Here is a 23,879-nt window from a genome sequence, read left to right on the forward strand (position 1 = left end):
GTCCTGAGATGGGCCCAACGTAAGGATGAAGATGTGTATGTGATCTCCTTGAGAGTCCAAATGGGAGGAGCCAGGGGCCTAGCCCTGAGATGGACCCCTTCTGAGGATGAGGAAGTGTATGTGATCATTTTAAGAGGCCAAATAGGAGGAGCCAGGGGCCTAGTCCTGAGATGGGCCCCACCTGAGGATGAAGATATGTATGTGATCTCCTTGAGAGGCCAAATGGGAGGAGCCAGGGGCCTAGTCCTGAGATGGGCCACACCTGAGGATGAAGAAGTGTATGTGACCTCTTTGAGAGGCCAAATGGAAGGAGCCAGGGGCCCAGCCCTGAAATGGGCCCCACCTCAGCATGAGGAAGTGTGTGTGATCTCTTTGAGAGGGCAAATGGGAGGAGCCAGTGGCCCAGTCCTGAAATGGGCCCCACCTGAGGATGAGGAAGTGTATATGATCTCTTCGAGAGGCCAAATGGCAGGAGCCAGGGGCCTAGTCCTATGATGGGCCACACCTGAGGATGAAGAAGTGTATGTGATCTCTTTGAGAGGCCAAATGGAAGGAGCCAGGGCCCCAGTCCTGAAATGGGTCCCACCTGAGCATGAGGAAGTGTATGTGGTCTCTTTGAGAGGGCAAATGGGAGGAGCCAGTGGCCCAGTCCCGAAATGGGCCCCACCTGAGGATAAGGAACTGTATGTGATCTCTTTGAGAGGCCAAATGTGAGGAGCCAGGGGCCTAGTCCTGAGATGGGCCCCACCTGAGGATGAGGAAGTGTATGTGATCTCTTTGAGAGGCCAAATGGAAGGAGCCAGGGACCTAGTCCTGAGATGGGCCCCACCTGAGGATGCGGAAGTGTATGTGATCTCTTTGAGAGGCCAAATGGGAGGAGCCAGGGGCCTAGTCCTGAGATGGGCCCAACGTAAGGATGAAGATGTGTATGTGATCTCCTTGAGAGGCCAAATGGGAGGAGCCAGGGGCCTAGTCCTGAGATGGGCCCAATGTAAGGATGAAGATGTGTATGTGATCTCCTTGAGGGGCCAAATGGAAGGAGCCAGGGGCCTAGTCCTGAGATGGGCCCCACCTGAGGATGAGGAAGTGTATGTGATCTCTTTGAGAGGCCAAATGGGAGGAGCCAGGTGCCTAGTCCTATGATGGGCCCCACCTGAGGATAAAGAAGAGTATGTGATCTCTTTTGAGAGGCCAAATGGGAGGAGCCAGGGGCCTAGTCCTGAGGTGGGCCCAACGTTAGGATGAAGAAGTGTATGTGATCTCTTTGAGAGGCCAAATGGGAAGAGCCAGAGGCCTAGTCCTGAGATGGGCCCCACCTGAGGATGAGGCAGTGTATGTGATCTTTTTGAGAGGCCAAATGGGAGGAGTCAGGGGCCTAGTCCTGAGATGGGCCCCACCTGAGGATGAGGAAGTGTATGGGATCTTTTTGAGAGGCCAAATGGGAGGAGTCAGGGGCCTAGTCCTGAGATGGGCCCCACCTGAGGATGAGGAAGTGTATGTGATCTTTTTGAGAGGCCAAATGGGAGGATCCAGGTGCCTAGTCCTCTCTTTGAGAGGCCAAATGGTAGGAGCCAGGTGCCTAGTCCTATGATGGACCCCACCTGAGGATGAGGAAGTGTATGTGATCTTTTTTGAGAGGCCAAATGGTAGGAGCCAGGTGCCTAGTCCTGAGATGGGCCCCACCTGAGGATGAGGAAGTGTATGTGATCTCTTTGAGAGGCCAAATAGGAGGAGCCAGGGGCCGAGTCCTGAGATGGGCCCCACCTGAGGATGAAGTGTATGTGATCTCTTTGAGAAGATGCATGCAAGATCTCTTTAATGGAGGTCTCATTAAAGAGAACCTGTCATAACAAAAGTATACCACAATTTGGATATTTGGATAGTGTTAAACCAACAAAGCCCCCCCCCCCCAAAAAAAAATCTACAAAAGTTACACCCAAGCAGTTACACACCTCAATCAGGAAAATACAGCATTATGGCCACTAGTTGGCGCTGACAATCTCTAGAAATATACATAATATGCAATTTACGGGGATTAGTCTTTGGTTTAGCATTAATGGGCTAAGTGACAATATGTTTAAAGGGAAAGTTCAGTAACAGCAGCTAACATGTGGTATGTTCTCAGTACAAGTCTCTTCTCTGATCAAATCATGCACATTCTTTGCTGGGAAAAACCCGATTAGTGTTGGGGTTAGAGGTAAAGTTAATTTGAAGGTTAGTGTGAGGGTTAGTGTTAGGACTACAGAGAGGACTAGCTTGAAGGTTACAGGGATGTGGATGGGAGGGTTAGTACAGAGGTCAGTGATAGGAAACAGGGAAGGTTAGCGTTAGGGTTACTGGGAGGGTTAGTGCGAGAACTACAGTGAGGGACAGTGTTAGAGTTACAGGGACAGTTGGAGGCCGGTTTACAGGGATGGATGGTGAGAAGGTTAGATTTATGGTGACAGGGAGGGTTAGTATTAGGTTTACAAGGAGGGCTAGTTTTAGTCTTACAGGGAGGGTTAGTGTTGGGGTTATAGGGGGGTTAGTGTTACTTTGAGAGCTAGTGTTAGGGTTACAGGGAGGGTTAGTGTTGAGGTTATAGGGGGGTTAGTGTTAGGGTTACAGGAAGGGTTAGTGTTGGGGTTATAGGGAGGTTAGTGTTGGGGTTATAGGGGGTCAGTGTTAGGGTTACAGGTAGGGCTAGTCTTAGGGTTACATTGAGGGCTAGTGTTAGGGTTACAGAGAGGGTTAGTGTTGGGGTTATAGGGGGGTTAGGGTTACAGGGAGGGTTAGTGTTGGGGTTATAGGGGGTCAATGTTAGAGTTACAGGTAGGGCTAGTCTTAGGGTTAGATTGAGGGCTAGTGTTAGGATTACAGGGAGGGTTAGTGTTGGGGTTATAGGGAGGTTGGTGTTGGGGTTATAGGGGGGTTAGTGTTAGGGTTACAGGTAGGGCTAGTCTTAGGGTTACATTGAGGGCTAGTGTTAGGGTTACAGAGAGGGTTAGTGTTGGGGTTATAGGAGGGTTAGTGTTAGGGTTACAGGGAGGGTTAGTGTTGTGGTTATAGGGGGTCAGTGTTAGGGTTACAGGTAGGGCTAGTCTTAGGGTTACATTGAGGGCTAGTGTTAGGGTTACAGAGAGGGTTAGTGTTGGGGTTATAGGGGGTCAGTGTTAGGGTTACAGGTAGGGCTAGTCTTAGGGTTACATTAAGGGCTAGTGTTAGGGTTACAGAGAGGGTTAGTGTTGGGTTTATAGGGAAGTTAGGGTTACAGGGGGGGTTAGTGTTGAGGTTAAAGAGGGGTTAGTGTTAGGGTTACAGGGAGAGTTAGTGTTACGGTTACAGGGACAGTTGTTAGGTACAAGGAATGATGGTGGGATGGTTAATGGTATGGTGACAGGGAGGGTAAGTATGAAGGTAAGTGTGAGGATTAGTGTTAAGGGCTACAGGGAAGGTTAGTGTGAAGGTTATAGGGAGGGTAGATGGGAGTGTTGTATAGAGGCTAGTGATAGGGTACCAGGGAAGGTTAATGTTAGGGTTACAGTGAAGGCTAGTGTTGGGGTTACATGGTGGCTTGGTGTTAATGTTAGGGGAGGGTTAGTGTTAGGATTACAGGGAGAATTGGTGTTGCAATTATAGGTGGGTGGGCTAGTTTAAAGGTTTATGTTAGGGTTACTGGGAGGATAAGTGTTATGTATATAGAGGAGTTAGTGTAAGGATTACAGAGAGGGATAGTGTAAGGGTTAGTGTTAGAGTTACAGGAACAGTTGGTGTAAGGTTTACAGGGATGGAAGGTGGGAGAATTATTGTTACAGTTACAAGGAAGGTTAGTGTGAAGGTTACAGCGATGATTAATGTTAGGGTTACAGGGAGGATTAGTGTTAGGGTTACAGGGAGGATTAGTGTTGGGGTTACAGGAGGATTAGTGTTAGGATTACAGGGAAGATTAGTGTTAGGGTTACAGGAAGGATTAGTGTTAGGGTTACAGTGATGATTAGTGTTAGGGTTACAGGAAGGATTAGTGTTAGGGTTACAGGAAGGATTAGTGTTAGGGTTACAGGAAGGATTAGTGTTAGGGTTACAGTGATGATTAGTGTTAGGGTTACAGGAAGGATTAGTGTTAGGGTTACAGGAAGGATTATTGTTAGGATTACAGTGATGATTAGTGTTAGGGTTACAGGGAGGATTAGTGTGAGGGTTACAGCGATGTTTAGTGTTAGGGTTACAGGGAGGATTAGTGTGAGGGCTAGCGTTAGATTACAGGGGCCATTGATGTTAGGGTTATGAGAAGGCTTGGGGTTAGAGGGAGGAATAGTATGAGTGTTGGTGTAAAAGGGTTACAGATACATTTGATGTTAAGGCTACAAGGAGGGTTAGTGTTAGGATTACAAAAAGGCATAGTGGTAAGGTTAGTATTTGGATTATAGGAAGGGTTAACTTGGGGGTAAGAGGGAGGCATAGTGTAAGGATTAGTGTTAGGGTTACTGAGGAAGGTCGTTGTTTGTGGGAGGGTTCGTTTTTCAGGTTACGGGGGGAATTAGTTTTAAGGTATGTGTTTGGGTTATAAGAAGAGTTAGCGTTGGAGTTACAGGAAGGGTTAACTTTAGAGTTACATGGAGGGAGAGTGTGAAAGTCAATGTTAGGGTTACAGAGATGGTTAGTGTTAGGGTTGTGAAGGTTAGGGTTACATGATCGGGTAAGGGTTGGGGTTATGGGGAAAGTAAAGGTAATGGCAGTCCTAATATTTTCCTTATGGGCTGGTTTACACTCACTTCAAAATGTGGCACTGGACAGGCTTTTTTTTTAAAGCACTCTGAATGCCAATCAAAGCTCCTCCCACTAAATAAAATGGTCACCTTACAGTGCTGTTTACACACTGTGTTCTCTGTGCTTCAAAAATGATACCACATGCGGCTTTCTACTACTACTGAGCAGGGAATCAGCAGAGCTGGGGATACAGTACTACTGAGTGGGAAATCAGCAGAGTTGGGGGACCTGAGGAGGATCAGCCAACCAGAGAATCAGCAGAGCTGGGGGTTACCACTGAGTGGGGGATCAGCAGAGCTGGGGGTTACTACCAAGCGGGGAATCATCAGAGCTGGGGGGTTGCTACTGAGTGGGGGATCAGCAAAGCTTGGGATTCTACTGAGAGGGGGAACCGGAGCAGTAGAAACTAGAAATGTCACACGTGGTGCACAGCATGGGAGCAATATAATAGGAGGTGAGCGAGAACAAGAGAGAGAGGAGAATCAGCAAAGCAGAGGATCAGCAGAGCTGGGGGTTACTACTGAGTAGGAGATCAGCAGAGCTGGAAGTTACTACTGAGTGGGGAACCAGGAGAGCTGAAGGGCACTGCTGACCAGGGGTTCAGCAGTGCTGGGGGGTACTACTGAGCGGGAAATCAGCAGAGCTGGGGGTTACTACTGGGTGGGGGATCAGCAAAGCTGGGGATACTACTGAGCGGAGCATCAGCAGAGCTGGGGGTTGCTACTGACTGAGGAATCAACAGAGCTGGGGGTTGCTACTGAGTGGGGGATCATAAAAGTTGGGAATACTACTGAGTAGGGCATCAGCAGAGCTGGGGGACCAGAGGAGGATTAGCAAACCAGAGGATCAGCAGAGCTGGGGGTTACTACTGAGCGTGGGATCAGCAAAGCTGGAGGTTACTACTGAGTGGGAGATCAGCAGAGCTAGAGGTTACTACTGAGCAGGGATTTAGCAGAGTTGGGGTTACTACTGAGCGGGGATTCAGCAGAGCTGGGGGTTCTTACTGAGTGGGGGATCAGCAGAGCTAGGGGTTGCTACTGAGCGGGGGATAAGCAAAGCTTGGGATACTACTGACTAGGGCATCAGCAGAGATGGAATGGAGGAGGATAAGCAAACAAGAGGATCAGCAGAGCTGGGGGTTACTACTGAGCGGGGGATCAGCAGAGCTGGTGGTTACTACTAAGTGGCAAATCAGCAGAGCTAGGGGACCTGAGGAGGATCAGCAAACCAGAGAATCAGAGTTGGGGTTACTACTGAGCAGGGAATCAGCAGAGCTGGGGGTAACTACTGAGCGGGGAATCAGCAGAGCTGGGGGTTACTACTGGGTGGGGGATCAGCAAAGCTGGGGATTCTACTGAGCGGGGCATCAGCAGAGCTGGGGGTTACTACTGACTGAGGAATCAACAGAGCTGGGGGTTTCTACTGAGCAGGGGATAAGCAAAGCTGGGGATACTACTGACTAGGGCATCAGCAAAGATGGGGAAATGGAGGAGGATAAGCAAACCAGAGGTTCAGCAGAGCTGGGGTTTACTACTGAGTGGGAGATCAGCAGAGCTGGAGGTTACTACTGAGCGGAGAATCAGCAGAGCTGGGGGTTACTACTGAGCGGGGAATCAACAGAGCTGGGGTTTGCTACTGAATGAGGGGTTAGCAAAGCTGGGGATACTACAGAGTAGGGCATCAGCAGAGCTGGGGGTTACAACTGAGCGGGGGATCAGCAGAGCTGGGGGTTACAACTGAGCGGGGGATCAGCAGAGCTGGAAGTTACTACTGACTGGGGAATCAACAGAGCTGGGGGTTGCTACTGAGCGGGGGATCAGCAAAGCTAGGGGTACTACTGAGTAGGGCATCAGCAGAGCTGGGGGACCGGAGGAGGATCAGCAAACCAGAGGATCAGCAGAGCTTGGGGTTACTACTAAGCGGGGGATTAGCAAAGCTGGAGGTTACTACTGAGTGGGAGATCAGCTGAGCTAGAGGTTACTTCTGAGTGGGGAATTAGCAGAGCTGGGGTTACTACTGAGTGGGGAATCAGCAGAGCTTGGGGTTACTACTGAGTGGGGGATCAGCAGAGCTGGGGGTTACTACTGAGCGGGGGGTCAGTAGAGCTAGAAATTACTAATGAGTGGGGAATCAACAGAGCTGGGGGTTACTACTGAGTGGGGAATCAACAGAGCTGGGGGTTACTACTGAGTGGGGGATCAGCAGAGCTGGAGGTCACTACTGAGTGGAGAATCAGCAGAGCTGGGGGTTACTACTGAGCGGAGGATAAGCAAAATTGGGGATACTACTGACTAGGGCATAAGCAGAGATGGGGGAATAAAGGAGGATAAGCAAACCAGAGGATAAGCAGAGCTGGGGGTTACTACTGAGCGTGGGATCAGCAGAGCTGGAAGTTACTACTGACTGGGGAATCAACAGAGCTGAGTAGGGCATCAGCAGAGCTGGGGGACCGGAGGAGGATCAGCAAACCAGAGGATCAGCGAGCTGGGGGTTACTACTAAGTGGGGGATTAGCAAAGCTGGAGGTTACTACTGAGTGGGAGATCAGCTGAGCTAGAGGTTACTTCTGAGTGGGGAATCTGCAGAGCTGGGGGTTACTACTGAGTGGGGAATCAACAGAGCTGGGGGTTACTACTGAGTGGGGGATCAGCAGAGCTGGAGGTTACTACTGAGTGGAGAATCAGCAGAGCTGAGGGTTGCTACTGAGCAGAGGATAAGCAAAGCTGGGGATACTACTGAGTAGGGCATCAGCAGAGCTGGGGGACCGGAGCAGGTTAAGCAAACCAGAGGATCAGCAGAGTTGGGGGTTACTACTGAGCAGGGGATAAGCAAAGCTGGAGGTTACTACTGAGTTGGAAAATCAGCAGAGCTGGGGGTTACTACTGAGTGGAGGATCAGCAGGGCTGGGGTTTGCTACTGAGCAGGGGATCAGCAGAGCTGGAAGTTACTACTGACTGGGGAATCAACAGAGCTGGGGGTTGCTACTGAGCGGGGGATCAGCAAAGCTAGGGGTACTACTGAGTAGGGCATCAGCAGAGCTGGTGGAGTGGAGGAGGATCAGCAAACCAGAGGATCAGTGGAGCTGGGGGTTACTACTGAGCGGGGGATCAGCAGAGCTGGAAGTTACTACTGAGCGGGGGATCAGCAAAGCAGGGGATACTACTGAGTAGGACATCAGCAGAGATGGGTGACTGGAGGAGGATAAGCAAACCAGAGGATCAGCAGAGCTGGGGGATTGCTACTGAGCGGGGCTTCAGCAGATCTGGAAGTACTACTGAGCAAGGTATCTGCTGAATGAGGTTACCAATGAGATGGGGATCTGCTGAGTGGGGGTACTATTGGACCTCTTTAAAACAAATAGAGAATCAACACACGCAACACATTTGCCAAGCTTCAAAAAAACATCACCGAAGCACCAAAAACACATCAAAGTCAAAGCAAAGTAAATGAAGTCCTCAAGGTAGACCTTGACCCCTCAGCTGCAGAAAGGACCTCCCGCCAGCACAACTATCTTTATTCCCTTTATACCCCCCCAAACTTTCCCCTGGCAGCTGCGCTGGCTGACTGCCCACCCCAGACGGCCGGCTCACCCTTCTCCGCAGAGCATCAATCCAATGCACAGCACGGTGTGACAGAGGTCCAGCGCGCTCAGCTTCACTCTCATACTGGTTTGCGCTCTTCCCTCCTCCTCAGTCCGGATGAGACTTTCCCTCCATACAAGAGACTGGAGTCATGCTACCTGCGGGGAAGACAAGGAAAGCGGACAAGGCGTCAGATGAGCGGAGAGCGAGACCCGCGCAGGGAACAGAGCTGTCACTGTTACAACCAGATGCGGAGATCAGACAATACAAGCTGGTGTGCGACTCTCCTTCCCTCCCCTGGTGCGGCCTTGAACGCCTTTCCCGATTCTCCGAGGAGCTCCGAGCGCTCCTCCGTCATTCCAAGGTGTCAGCTCACCTCCGTCATTCCATGGTGTCAGCCGTCTCTCCGCACCCACAGGCTAATGTCGCAGTTTTCTTCCTGTTACCTGCAGCGTGATCGCCGCACATGGATAACCCATCGGGGGGGGGCGCTCTCATCTACAGACCCATCCATTGTTACAATGTATCCAAAATCTCATAGAATACCAAACCTTACATGTGGTGGCTGCATCCGTTGTTCTGTTCCCCTTTCATTTCACCCGGTGATCCTGCCAGGAACACACTTCCTGTCCTTGGGTGACAACACTGCCCCTCCATTGATACAGTATAGAGAACACCCCCCTCTATGTTAAAGAGAAGAGGGGGAGGTTATTGTAGTCTTGTCCTTGAGTGACAGCACTGCTCCTCTATAGATACTCTATAGAGACCCCCCTTCTATGTTATGGAGAGGGGGAGGTTTTTGTAGTCCCGTCCTTGGGTCTATAGATACAGTATAGAGAATACCCCCCCTCTATGTTATAGAGAAGAGGAGAGGGGGAGGTTATTGTAGTCTTGTCCGTGAGTGACAACACTGCTCCTCTATATATACTCTATACAGCCCCCCCTTCTGTGTTATGGAGAGGGGGAGGTTATTGTAGTCCCGTCCTTGGGTCTATAGATACAGTATAGAGAACACCCCCCTTTATGTTATGGAGAAGAGAAGAGGGGGAGGTTATTGTAGTCTCGTCCTTGAGTGACAACACTGCTTCTCTATAGATACTCTATAGTGACCCCCCTTCTATGTTATGGAGAGGGGGAGGTTATTGTAGTCCCGTCCTTGGGTCTATAGATACAGTATAGAGACCCCCCCCTCTATGTTATGGAGAAGAGGAGAGGGGGAGGTTATTGTAGTTCCGTCCTTGGGTCTATAGATACAGTATAGAGACCCCCCTTCTATGTTATGGAGAGGAGGAGGTTATTGTAGTCCCGTCCTTGGGTCTATAGATACAGTATAGAGAACACCCCCCTTTATGTTATGGAGAAGAGAAGAGGGGGAGGTTATTGTAGTCTCGTCCTTGAGTGACAACACTGCTTCTCTATAGATACTCTATAGTGACCCCCCTTCTATGTTATGGAGAGGGGGAGGTTATTGTAGTCCCGTCCTTGGGTCTATAGATACAGTATAGAGACCCCCCCCTCTATGTTATGGAGAAGAGGAGAGGGGGAGGTTATTGTAGTTCCGTCCTTGGGTCTATAGATACAGTATAGAGACCCCCCTTCTATGTTATGGAGAGGAGGAGGTTATTGTAGTCCCGTCCTTGGGTCTATAGATACAGTATAGAGACCCCCCTTCTATGTTATGGAGAAGAGGAGAGGGGGAAGTTATTGTAGTCTTGTCCTTGAGTGACAACACTGCTCCTCTTTAGATACTCTATAGAGACCCCCCTTCTATGTTATGGAGAAGAGGGGGAGGTTATTGTAGTCCCGTCCTTGGGTCTATAGATACAGTATAGAGAACACCCCCCTCTATGTTATGGAGAAGAGGAGAGGGGAAGGGTATTGTAGTTTCATCCTAGGGTGACAACACTGCAGTCCACAGAGCTTGCTGGGAACAATGTAACTGATAACAGGAGGAGAGCACAGGAAGGTTTTAGCTCACAAGATTTCTGGCAGGATCCACAGGTATTTTTTGCGCTTGTTGAACAGATATGACGGCATATTTAACCCCTTTACATTAGCGCTATGAATATATGTGGTGGGCGGGGCGGATCACCTATATGCCTTGTTGTTTTGTTCTGGGCTGTAACGATTCTGGAGAACACTAGAGAGAATTAGCAGCCATCGGTTACATTCATTTGCTAATTCCCTCTAGCGTTCTCTGGAATCGGTACATTGTATCTCTTTTTACTACAAAGACCTATGTATTTCCTGTGCTCCTCAGTTCCATCTAGTGGCCATGAGATGGTATTTCACTACTGCTCAGACTGCCCATTCATTATGAAGAGAGTATAGCCTGAAGAATTAGGTTTTTTTTTGTTGCTCGATTTGTACAGAAGAAATGTACATGTGGAGTCACTGGAGGAATGGCAAATAGATGTCCCCCCTCCCCCTCCCCCATAGTGTAATTAAAAAAAAAGTATCACCATACTGTACTCAATGGTGTTGTTGCCAATTGTTTTGCGTATTGCACCAATATAGAGCCAATTCACCTACCAGCATGTCTTTGGAGTGAGGAGCAAAACCTGAGTGGCCTCATACAAGCCCAGGGCAGACATGCAAACTCCATGCAGACAGTGTGCTGGGCTGGAATTCGAACCAAGGACCCCAGCGCTGCAAGGTAGACCTACTAACCAGTAAACCACTGCACTGCCCATCCATACCTATACACCTACTATGGCCGATTAACCTACCAGCATGTCCTTGGAGTGAAGGAGGAGATCATGCAAACTCCATGCTGATAGTGTGGTGACCAGTATTTGAACCAAGGACCCCAGTGCTGCAAGGCAGACCTACTAACTACTAAACCACCGTGCTGCCCATCCATACATATACACCTACTATGGCCGATTAACCTACCAGTGTGTCTTTGGAGTGTGGGAGGAACCCCACACAAGCACAGGGAGAACATGCAAACTCCATGCAGACAGTGTCTTTGCCAGTATTTGAACCAAGGACCCCAGTACTGCAAGGCAGACCTACTAACTACTAAGCCACTGGACTGCCCATCCATACCTATACCCCTACTAGGGCCGATTAACCTACCAGTGTGTCTTAGGAGTGTAGGAGGAGAACATGCAAACTCCATGTAGATCGTGTCATGGCCAGTATTCGAACCAAGGACCCCGGTGCTTCAAGGCAGACCTAATAAACAGTAAACCACCGTGCTGCCCATCCATACCTATACACCTACCAGGGACGATTAACCTACCAGCGCGTCTTTGGAGTGAAACCCACACAAGCACAGGGAGAACATGCAAACTCCATGCAGACAGTGTCTTTGTCAGTATTTGAACCAAGGACCCCAGTGCTGCAAGGCAGACCTAATAACCAGTAAACCACCGTGCTGCCCATCCATACCTATACCCCTACCAGGGACGATTAACCTACCAGCGCGTCTTTGGAGTTTGGGAGGAACCCCACACAAGCACAGGGAGAACATGCAAACTCCATGTAGATCGTGTCATGGCCAGTATTTGAACCAAGGACCCCAGTGCTGCAAGGCTGAACTACTAACCACTGAACCACTGTGCTGCCCATCAATACATAAACACATACTAGAGCCAATTAACCTACCAGCATGTCTTTGGAGTGAAGGAGGAGATCATGCAAACTCCATGCTGATAGTGTGGTGACCAGCATTTGAACCAAGGACCCCGGTGCTGCAAGGCAGACCTACTAACTACTGAACCACTGTGCTGCCCATCCATACCTATACCCCTACTAGGGCCAATTAACCTGTCAGCGTGTCTTTGGAGTGTCGGAGGAACCCCACACAAGCCCAGGGAGAACATGCAAACTCCATGCAGACAGTGTGGTGACCAGTTTCTGAACTAAGGACCCCAGTGCTGCAAGTCAGAACTACTAAACACTCACCGACTAACTACTGAACCACTGTGCTGCCCATCAATACTTATACATACACACATACTAGAGCCAATTAACCTACCAACCAGCATGTCTTTGGAGTGAGGGGGAAAACCTGAGTAGCCTCATACAAGCCCAGGGCAGACATGCAAACTCCATGCAGACAGTGTGCTGGGCTGAAATTCGAACCAAGGAGCCCAGTGCTGCAAGGTAGACCTACTAACCAGTAAACTACTGTGCTGCCCATCCATACATATACCCCTACCAGGGACGATTACCTTACTAGCATGTCCTTGGAGTGTTGGAGGAAACCCACACAAGCACAGGGAGAACATGCAAACTCCATGCAGTGTCTTCACCAGTATTTGAACCAAGGACCCCAGTGCTGCAAGGCTCACCTACTAACTACTGAACCACTGTACTGCCCATCAATACATACACACATACTAGAGCCAATTAACCTACCAGCATGTCTTTGGAGTGAAGGAGGAGATCATGCAAACTCCATGCTGATAGTGTGGTGACCAGCATTTGAATCAAGGACCCCGGTGCTGCGAGGCAGACCTACTAACTACTGAACCACTGTGCTTCCCATCAATACCTATACCCCTACTAGGGCTAATTAAACGGCCAGTGTGTCTTTGGAGTATGGAAGGAAACCCACACAAGCCCAGGGAGAACATGCAAACTCCATGTAGGTAGTGCAGTGACAAATTTCAGAACCAAGGACCCCAGTGCTGCAAGGCAGACCTACTAACTACTAAACCACTGTGCTGCCCACCCATATCTATACACCTACCAGGGACGATTAACCCACTAATGTGTCTTTGGAGTATTGGAGGAACCACACACAAGCACAGGGAGAACATGCAAACTCCATGCAGACAGCATACTGTCTAGGATTTGAAGCCACTGTCCTTCCTTGGATCCTATCATACCACCCCCCCTGTGCTCACCGACACCGGCATCCCCCATTTTCAGACCACAGGAAGCAGAACGGTGTACCTTGCTCTGGCCACAGCGGGTGCCATTCTGTTCTTCAGTCCCCCGATGGCAGGAAGAGATCCTTCCAGTGACAGGTGAATCCTGTCTCCATACCTTGCTGCCCAGACAAGCTTTGCTCCAGCGCCTGCACTGTACAAATGTTACCTTAAATGTTTGGAGGCGTAGCTGAGGGCCGGGGGGGGTGTGAAGGAGACGTAGAAGGTGGGTCAGACAATTCATATCACCCTGCCAAAAAAATATTCTCCTATTCATTCCTCCACCACCTGCCTCCCCCCCCCCTCCCCGGCTTTGTTAACAGAGGAGGGCTCAGCCTGCTGGGTGGGTCCCTCTGTCAAAGCAGCAACAAACGATATCACAAACCTCGCTGACACCCCCCCCCGGTTACAGATCTCCCTCCTATCTCTGGATTCAGGTACAAGGCAGGAGAAGCTGCCAGATTTGCTTTTCTGTCCATCCAGTCCTGAGATTTACACTGCTCTGCCACACAGTGTATAACAGTCTGGCGTGGCAAGAGACCTGACTTTTCTCTGCTGCAGTCCACTAACACTCACAGGTCTTGTCCCTCTCCAAGCCAGAGATTGGACAATGAAAGAAGAAGCTGCAGACTGAGGATCTCCTCACCTTTTGTCACTCTGCTCTCTCCTCCTATCAGCAGTGAAGGGAGAAGCGGCAGGCTGGTGAGCTCCTCCCCTCCATCACTCTGCTCTCTCCCCCTATCAAAAGGAAAGGGAGAATCGGCAGGCTGGTGAGCTCCTCGCCTCCATCACTCTGCTCTCTCCCCCTGTCAAATGTGAAGGGAGAAGCTGCAGTCGGGTGAGCTTCTCGCCTCCATCACTCTGCTCTCACATCTTAGCAGTGAAGGGAGAAGTGGCAGGCTGGTGAGCTACTTCTCTCCTCCAATCTGCTCTCTCCTCCTATAAGCAGTGAAGGGAGAAATAGCAGCTCGGTATTTTAATTGCCTCTGTCACTCTGCCCTCTCCTCCTATCAGCATGTTCCTTGCACTTCCTTCTCTCTTCCTTGCACCAGGTTGTGGGTGGGCACTCTGCTCTCCTCCTTGCCCCAGGTTTTGGGATGAGCACTCTTTCTCTCCAACTTGCTCCAGGTTGTGGGCGGGCACTCTTCTTCTCTTCTCCTTGCATCAGGTTTTGGGCGGGCACTCTTTTCTCTCCTCCTTGCTCCGGGTTGTGGACGGGCACTCTTTTTCTCTCCTCCTTGCACCAGGTTGTGGGCGGGCACTCTTCTTTTCTCCTCCTTGAACCAGGTTGTGGGCGGGCACTCTTCTTTCCTCCTTGCTCTGGGTTGGGGGAGTGGGCACTCTTCTTCTTTCCGCCTTGCTCTGAATTGTGGGCGGGCACTCTTCTTCTTCTTTCCTCCTTGCTCCAGGTTGTGGGAGGGTAGGTTGGGGGGTGGGCACTCACTTTCTCTCCTCCTTGCACCAGGTTGTGGGCCGGCACTTTTCTTCTTTCCTCCTTGCACCAGGTTTTGGGTTGTGCACTCTTTCTCTCCTCCTTGCTTCAGTTTGTGGGCGGGCACTCTTCTTCTTTCTTCCTTGAACAAGGTTGTGGGCAGGCACTCTTCTTCTTTCCTCCTTGTTCTGGGTTGGGGGGGTGGGCACACTTCTTCTTTAACTCCGTGCTCTGGGTTGGGGGGTGGGCACTCTTCTCTCCTCCTTGCACCAGATTGTGGGTGGGCACTTTTTCTCTCCTCTGTGCACCAGACTACGGACGGGCACTTTTCTTCTTTCCTCCTTGCTCTGAATTGTGGGCGGGCACTCTTCTTTTTCTCTCCTCCTTGCACCAGGTTGTGGGCGGGCACTCTTCTTCTCTCCTCCTTGCTTCATTTTGTGGACGGGCACTCTTCTTCTCTCCTCCTTGCTTCAGGTTGTGGACGGGCACTCTTCTTCTCTCCTCCTTGAACCAGGTTGTGGGCGGGCACTCTTTTTCTCTCCTTCTTGCACCAGGTTGTGGGCGGGCACTTTTCCTCTTTCCTCCTTGCTCTGGGTTGTGGGCAGGCTGGTGGTCCTGCATTGTACGCGGTGACCTCAAACAGCCAACAACTGATGGTGAGGCAAGGAGAAGTGGTGTCGGGGGAACCATCGAGCAGCTGGGAGGGAGCCTGCGAAAGCGAGGAACAGGGTAAGTATAATTGCTTTTTCTGCACCCGCCTAGAGAAAAACTTGATCCAACTCACAATGCTCACCTAAGCTTTTCCCTGCAGTACCTCTTTTTGAACACAAGATGACTTCTGAGTGTCATTTAGTGTCACTCAATTTGGAAGACTGAGGAGAGACTGTGAGTAAAGAATGTCACGGCCCCTCCCCCTTATCATGACACCCAATCACAGTATATTCATGCCCAGATTGGCACTGTTCTCTGCATCATCCAGTACCTCCCTCTGCTGGGAGGAACCATCAGGTGTTTAAAATGAAAAGCAGCTCGGAACTCTTTTCCCTGCAGTTCCCCATTTTTGCCACAGGATGCCCTCAGTCTCCTGGATTTGTTGGCATTCAGTGTAACCCAACCTGGAAGACTGAGGAAGGACTGTGAGTGCAGAGTGTCACGGCCCCTCCCCCTTAGCATGGCACCCTGCAATCATAGTATATTCATACCAGATTGGCGCTGTTCTCTTCATCATCTGGTACCGCCCCCACGGTGGGAGGAACCATCAGGTGTTTAAAATGAAAAGCAGCTCTGACTCTTTTCCCTTGTTTATGCCACACGATGCCTTCGGTCTCCTAGGTTGAAGGGCATTCAGTGTGACCCAGGGCCGGTGCTACCACTAGGCAAACTAGGCAGCCGCTTAGGGCGACCTGCTGCCTAGGGCGCCAGGCCACTTGGTTTTCCAACTTCGTTCTCTCTACAACAAGCAACTAAGTCTCAGCATCAGCAGGCAGCCGCCGCTCCGTTCACACATAGTGTCTGAGGTGCAGCGGAGGACTGTGTCTGTGTCCCAACTCCCGAATGAATGGAAGCAACCAAACATTCATTTATGGGATCTGGTGAGGATGCATTGATAGGCGCTGGTGAGGCTACATTTGATGGGAGCTGGTGAGGCTACATTTGATGGGAGCTGGTAGGCTGCATTGATGGGCACTGGTGAGGCTGCATTTGATGGGCACTGGTGAGGCTTCATTGATGGGCACTGGTAGGTTGCATAAATGGGCGCTGGTAGGCTGCATTTGATGGGAGCTGGTGAGGCTGCATTTTATGGGCACTGGTGAGGCTGCATTTGATGGGCGCTGGTGAGGCTACATTGGATGGGAGCTGGTGAGGCTATATTTGATGGGCGTTGGTAGGCTGCATTTGATGGGCACTGGTAGGCTGCATTGATGGGCACTGGTGAGGCTGCATTTGATGGGCACTGGTGAGGTTGCATTTGATGGGCACTGGTGAGGCTTCATTGACGGGCACTGGTAAGGCTACATTTGATGGGTGCTGGTGAGGCTGCATTTGATGGGCGCTGGTAGGCTGCATTTGATGGGCGCTGGTAGGCTGCATTGATGGGCACTGGTGATGCTGCATTTGATGGGCACTGGCGAGGCTGCATTTGATGGGAGCTGGTGAGGCTGCATTTGATGGGCGCTGGTGAGGCTGCATTTGATGGGAGCTGGTGAAGCTGCATTTGATGGGCGCTGGTGAGGCTGCATTTGATGGGAGCTGGTGAGGCTGCATTTGGTGGGTGCTGGTGAGGCGACATTTGGTGGGCGCTGGTGAGGCTTCATTTGATGGGCACTCATGAGGCTTCATTGATGGGCACTGGTGAGGCTTCATTGATGGGCACTGGTGAGGCTGCATTGATGGGCGCTGGTAGGCTGCATTGATGGGCACTGGTGAGGCTGCATTGATGGGCGCTGGTAGGCTGCATTTGATGGGCGCTGGTGAGGCTACTTGGATGGGCGCTGGTGGGCTGCATTTGATGGGCACTTCATTAAAAAGGTGGGGTTTACATGGGCAGGAGAAAGGGGGTGGAGTCAGGGATGGAGCCAAGGGGGGGGGAGGCAAAATGGGGTTTCGCCTTGGGTGTCAAAAATCCTTGCACCAGCCCTGGTGTGACCCAACCTAGAAGACTGAGGAAAGACTGTGAGTTCAGAGTGTCATGGCCCCTCCCCCTTAGCATGGCACCCTTTAAGATAACAGGCAGGCTGTGAAGCTTCTACAAGTTCAATCCGGTCTGGAAGGTTTCCTGACAAACATTAAAGCCATATAAACGTTCGTACGATATTTTCTGTTTTGACTGGAGTTTAATCAGGCGGAGACATCAGGACGTCGTCAGGCAATTACACCCATGATGTCCCCCTGAATACAGGTAGAGATTACCCGGCAGAAGAACAGACAAAAACCACAACTGAAGCCATCAAAGATGTTTTGGAAACACAATGACTAACGATCTCCCCGGTTAATGAAGCAAACAACAAAAGACAAAATCAACACAAATGACGGAATAGATCGCAGACATCTATTACAGGGGGGTGCACGGATTTTTTTCTTCTGGTGCCGTTGCACCGCAGACAGATTTTAAAGGGAAAACTCCAATCAGGTTAAGGTGAATTTCAACAACAAAAGACAATGACAACAACAACAACAACAAAAAAAGAAACATATTCAATGCATCTCAGCAATCCATGTACTTTTCCCTATGTGTTTTGTCTCTTTAAAATGCTGAAAATACAGAAAAATACTTATTGATTCTTCCAGAAATCCGGAGAGCTCATAAATTACTGTTCTGGGCAGACAAGGCAACAGTACTGAAATCCGGATCGTAAATAGTACGCACACTATAAATGTCTGTAAAAAAATCCAATAGGGACATGTGACTAGCTATTAGCTGACCCCTGAGTCTGTATTGTCCCCCCCCCCCACTTGGTTTACTGAGTCTGGGGGTTGAGTTTGCTATGGTTTTTTTTTTTTCCCTTCTTCTTTGTCTCCCCGACACCAATGCCTCTAATATGTGTCTTATATTAATTGATACTAATGTATATACTGTACCTATATTTTTTTAAATTCTTGGATGTATTATGGAGGCACTTATTATGTTTGTAAAGCCATATCATATGTTCGTATTAAGGTGTGGATCCTGAGGAAGTGAAAACATCACGAAACGCGTAGATTCAATAACTCCATTTGTTATTGAAAATACCTGTTGAGTATACTGTTAGGGATATGGTGACCATAAAAAAACAACAAAAAAACTGTTTTGTACCCTTGTATTTTTTTCAGGATTTTAATGATATAATAAAGATTTTATCGGGGGGGGGGGTGCCATCTCTGGCACTATGCTGCGTGTAATGTGAGGGACTCCCTTATGCTTGTTATACAGGTGGTGGGTCTATGGTCTTGGATGTGTTATGGTGACACTTGTTATGTTTGTACAGCCATATCCTATGTTCTTATTATGGTGTGGATCCTGAGGAAGTGAAAACATCACGAAACGCGTAGATCCAATAACTCCATTTATGATTGACAATACCTGTTGAGTATACTGTTAGGAGAATGGTGACCGTAAAAAATAAATAAATAAAAACTGTTTTGTACCCTTGTATTTTAATCAGTATTTTATTGACATAATAAAGATTTTATCAGGGGAGGGGGGTGCCATCTCTGGCACTATGCGACATGTAATGTGAGGGACTCCCTTATGCTTGTCATACAGGTGGTGGGTCTGGTTTAGTGTCTTTATTTATACAAGACCTTTTCACTTGTCTGTTTTTTGTTTCTTTTGGCCATTTTATGACGCTTTATGGGATGGTGTTGGACGGTACTTTGAATGAGGATTACCAGAATAGAGGATACTACCGGCCCTATTACTGGTGAAGATGCTCTAACATGTTGTTTTTGCTCCGTTTGTCTTTTCTCCTATATCTGGCTGAACCATATCATATGTTCATATGAGGATGTGCATTCTGAGGAAGCCAAAACATAGCGAAACACGTTTATACAATAACGCTATTTGCAATTGAAAATACCTGTCGAGCAGAGGAGAGGACGTGAGGTGAATGATAAAGGAGAAGATACAATGGGAAAGGAAAGGAAAGGAAAAGAAGGGAAAGGAAAAGAAGGGAAAGGAAAGGAAAGGACAGGAGGTGAAGGGAAAGGAGAGGACAACAGGTAAAGGGAAAAGTGAAGACACATGGTAAAGGGAAAGGAGAGGGCATGAGGTGAAGGATAAAGGAGAAGACACAAGGTTTAGGGAAACGGAGAGGACCTGAGTGGAAGGGAAAGGAGAGGACATGAGGTGAAGGGTAAAGGAGAGGAAACAAGATGAAAGGAAAGGACAGGAAGTGAAGGGAAAGAACAGGAGGTGAAGGAAAAGGAAAGGACAGTAGGTGATGGGAAAGGAGAACACATGAGGTAAAGGGTAAAGGAGAGGACACAAGATGAAAGGAAAGGACAGGAAGTGAAGGGGAAGGAGAGGACAGGAGGTGAAGGGAAAGAAGAGGACATGATGTGAAGGGTAAAGGAGAGGACACAAGATGAAGGGAAAGGAAAGGACAGGAGGTAAAGGGTAAAGGAAAGGACAGGAGGTGAAGGGGAAGGAAAGGACAGGAGGGGAAGGAAAGGACAGGAGGTGAAGGGTAAAGAAGAAGACAGGAGGTGAAGGGTAAAGGAAAGGACAGGAGGTGAAGGGTAAAGGAAAGAACAGGAGGTGAAGGTGAAAGGAGAGGACATGAGGTGAAAGAAAAGGACAGGAAGTGAAGGGGAAGGAAAAGACAGGAGGTGAAGGGTAAAGGAAAGGACAGGAGGTGAAGGGGAAGGAAAGGACAGGAGGTGAAGGGGAAGGAAAGGACAGGAAGTGAAGGGGAAGGAAAGGACAGGAGATGAAGGGGAAAGAAAGGACAGGAGGTGAAGGGGAAGGAAAGGACAGGAAGTGAAGGGGAAGGAAAGGACATGAAGTGAATGGGAAGGAAAGGACAGGAGATGAAGGGGAAGGAAAGGACAGGAGGTGAAGGGGAAGGAAAGGACAGGAGGTGGAGGGGAAGGAAAGGACAGGAGGTGAAGGGGAAGGAAAGGACAGGAAGTGAAGGGGAAGGAAAGGACATGAAGTGAAGGGGAAGGAAAGGACAGGAGGTGGAGGGGAAGGAAAGGACAGGAGGTGAAGGGGAAGGAAAGGACAGGAAGTGAAGGGGAAGGAAAGGACATGAAGTGAATGGGAAGGAAAGGACAGGAGATGAAGGGGAAGGAAAGGACATGAAGTGAAGGGGAAGGAAAGGACAGGAGGTGAAGGGGAAGGAAAGGACAGGAAGTGAAGGGGAAGGAAAGGACATGAAGTGAAGGGGAAGGAGAGGACAGGAGGTGAAGGGAAAGAAGAGGACATGATGTGAAGGGTAAAGGAGAGGACACAAGATGAAGGGAAAGGAAAGGACAGGAGGTGAAGGGTAAAGGAAAGGACAGGAGGTGAAGGGGAAGGAAAGGACAGGAGGGGAAGGAAAGGACAGGAGGTGAAGGGTAAAGAAGAAGACAGGAGGTGAAGGGTAAAGGAAAGGACAGGAGGTGAAGGGTAAAGGAAAGGACAGGAGGTGAAGGTGAAAGGAGAGGACATGAGGTGAAAGAAAAGGACAGGAAGTGAAGGGGAAGGAAAAGACAGGAGGTGAAGGGTAAAGGAAAGGACAGGAGGTGAAGGGGAAGGAAAGGACAGGAGGTGAAGGGGAAGGAAAGGACAGGAAGTGAAGGGGAAAGAAAGGACAGGAGGTGAAGGGGAAGGAAAGGACAGGAAGTGAAGGGGAAGGAAAGGACATGAAGTGAATGGGAAGGAAAGGACAGGAGATGAAGGGGAAGGAAAGGACATGAAGTGAAGGGGAAGGAAAGGACAGGAAGTGAAGGGGAAGGAAAGGTCAGGAGGTGAAGGGGAAGGAAAGGACAGGAAGTGAAGGGGAAGGAAAGGACAGGAGGTGAAGGGGAAGGAAAAGACAGGAGGTGAAGGGTAAAGGAAAGGACAGGAGGTGAAGGGGAAGGAAAGGACAGGAGGTGAAGGGGAAGGAAAGGACAGGAGATGAAGGGGAAAAAAAGGACAGGAGGTGAAGGGGAAGGAAAGGACAGGAAGTGAAGGGGAAGGAAAGGACATGAAGTGAATGGGAAGGAAAGGACAGGAGATGAAGGGGAAGGAAAGGACATGAAGTTAAGGGGAAGGAAAGGACAGGAAGTGAAGGGGAAGGAAAGGTCAGGAGGTGAAGGGGAAGGAAAGGACAGGAAGTGAAGGGGAAGGAAAGGACAGGAGGTGAAGGGGAAGGAAAGGACAGGAGGGGAAGGAAAGGACAGGAGGTGAAGGGGAAGGAAAGGACAGGAGGTGAAGGGTAAAGGAAAGGACAGGAGGTGAAGGTGAAAGGAGAGGACATGAGGTGAAGGTGAAAGAAAAGGACAGGAAGTGAAGGGGAAGGAAAGGACAGGAGGTGAAGGGGAAGGAAAGGACAGGAGGTGAAGGGGAAGGAAAGGACAGGAGGTGAAGGGGAAGGAAAGGACAGGAGGTGAAGGGGAAGGAAAGGACAGGAGGTGAAGGGGAAGGAAAGGACATGAAGTGAAGGGGAAGGAAAGGACAGGAGGTGAAGGGGAAGAAAAGAACAGGAGGTGAAGGGGAAGGAAAGGACAGGAAGTGAAGGGGAAGGACAGGAGGTGAAGGGGAAGGAAAGGTCAGGAGATGAAGGGGAAGGAAAGGACAGGAGGTGAAGGGGAAGGAAAGGACAGGAGGTGAAGGGTAAAGGAAAGGACAGGAGGTGAAGGGGAAGGAAAGGACAGGAGGTGAAGGGAAAGAGAAGGGAAGGAAAATAATAATAAAAAAAAAAACAGGAAAGAAGGAAATGAAAAAGGAAGGCAAAAGTGGAGATGGGAATAAGAAAAAAGAGAAAAAAGAATAGAAAGTGGGAGGGAATGAAACCAGAAGGAAAAAAAAGGTTCGAAGGGAATGGAAAGGGAGTAAAGTAAAAAGAGGTAAAGAGAGAGGAGATGGAAATGTAACAGGAAAGGAAAGAATAAAAACTGTAGAGGGTGGAAAAAAGTGAATAAGATGAAGAAGGGGTAGAAAAGCGGAGGGGAGGTTAGAAAAGCGGAGGGGAGGGAAGGGAGGGGCAATAAAGGGAAACAGAAAGGAAATTAGGGCTGATACTTTTGTTATTTTCTTCTTTCCTCCATTAACCCGGAATTGGAATAAATGGGTGAGAATTCTGCACAGATAACTGGATGTATTATATGAAATCTCAGCTGAAATGTATCATTATAATCAGACTCTCCTTGGCACGTAATCCTCACTGCATATAATCTACATATTTTATCGTTTTTTCTTCCCACCTGTCTCACCTGAATTCTTGTGACACGTTCCGCCTGGCATACTGGCACATGGATGGGTCCTGACAGGCTGCCCGGGAATTACTGATAAGAAGAATATGTAAACAGCTTCACACCTTACGTACTGACAGGATGACGGATCTGTCCTGGGATCTGTCTCCCGCTGATTCCTCCCAGCTGATGGAAGGTGGCCATAGGCATCATGGTACACTCAGATGTTCAGACTGCTCCACAGACAGACACCAGTGATAGGGGTGTGCCCTTCTACCAAAAGGGACGGTGAAAGCTGATCTATGGTCACAATCAGGGGCCAGCGCCAACGTAAGGCTACTCAGGCAGCTGCCTTAAGGGGTGCCAGGAGGCAGCAAAATCCGAATCCCCATCCACTTGCTGGGGATTCCAACATAGGTGTGCACGGGGGTGTGCCAAGTGTGCCTGGGCATACCCTAATCACTACGTGTAGGGCCGAGCCCCCCCGGGTTGCGCCACCCCCCCTGCAGTACTGCTGGCTTCCCTCCTCTCCTCTCCCCCCAACTGCTGCAGGGAGAGTTTCCAAATTGAGAACGGGGGAAGGGGCTAGTAAAAATGTAAACTCCCCCAAAGAAAAAATTCAGCACTAATCTGCATGTTTACCCCTAAGCATAAACTAACCCTCCTCCCGGTACAAATCTGCCTCCCCGCTAAAAATCCCCCTTCCAGCACAAATCTTTACCCCCCCATCCCCCAACACAAATGCCCCTCGCCAACAAAAGTCACCCCTCCTACCACAAATCCTCTATTCCTTAGATTTCCCCTCGGAGTACACATCCTCTCCCCACTCCTACTCCAAATCTCTTCTCTAGCACAAATCAACCCCCTATATTTCCCCTCCTAGCACAAATCCTCCCCCCACTCCAACATAAATTCCCCCTCCTCCCAGTACAAATCTTCCTCCCTGATGAAATCACCCCTCCCAGCACAAATCTTTATCCCCCATCCCCCAACACAAATGCCCCTCACCCAAAAAAGTCACCCCTCCTAGGACAAATCCTCTATTCCTTAAATTTCCCCTCCGAGTGCACATCCCCTAAATTCACCCCCTATATTTACCACCTAACACAAATCTCCCCCAACATAAATTCCCCCTCCTCCCAGTACAAATCTGCCTCCCTGCTGAAATCCCCCTCCCAGCACAAATCTTTACCCCCCCCCCATCCCCCAACACAAATGCCCCTCACCCACAAAAGTCACCCCTCCCAGCACAAATCCTCTATTCCTTAAAATTCCCCTCCGAGTACACCCCCCCCACTCCAAATCCTCTCCTTAGCACAAATCCACCCCCTTTATTTCCCCTCCTAGCACAAATACCCCGCCAACATAAATTCCCCCTCCT

At 49.6% G+C, this 23,879-nt stretch overlaps 1 protein-coding gene across 3 annotated transcripts in view; it reads right to left on the reverse strand.

Annotated features, from left to right (window-relative positions):
* LOC141108807 (protein Wnt-7b-like) overlaps positions 1-13,471 on the reverse strand; it is a 39,912-nt gene extending 26,441 nt beyond the window's left edge. Inside the window, exons 1-2 of one of the 3 annotated variants that reach the window (XM_073600755.1) lie at positions 8,703-8,801; positions 8,336-8,484 (exon numbers count right to left, since the gene is read on the reverse strand). In XM_073600755.1, coding sequence (XP_073456856.1) covers positions 8,336-8,409 — 74 coding nt within the window. In that variant the 5' untranslated portion in view covers positions 8,410-8,484; positions 8,703-8,801. Of the gene's footprint in view, positions 1-8,335; positions 8,485-8,702; positions 8,802-13,234 lie in introns of those variants that run through there. The other 2 variants (XM_073600754.1, XM_073600756.1) reach the window with 2 other exon arrangements.
* Between the last annotated feature and the right edge of the window lie 10,408 nt (positions 13,472-23,879).

The sequence above is a fragment of the Aquarana catesbeiana genome, linkage group LG09 (assembly GCF_042186555.1).
Source record: "Aquarana catesbeiana isolate 2022-GZ linkage group LG09, ASM4218655v1, whole genome shotgun sequence".
In the NCBI taxonomy this organism is placed as follows: domain Eukaryota; kingdom Metazoa; phylum Chordata; class Amphibia; order Anura; family Ranidae; genus Aquarana; species Aquarana catesbeiana.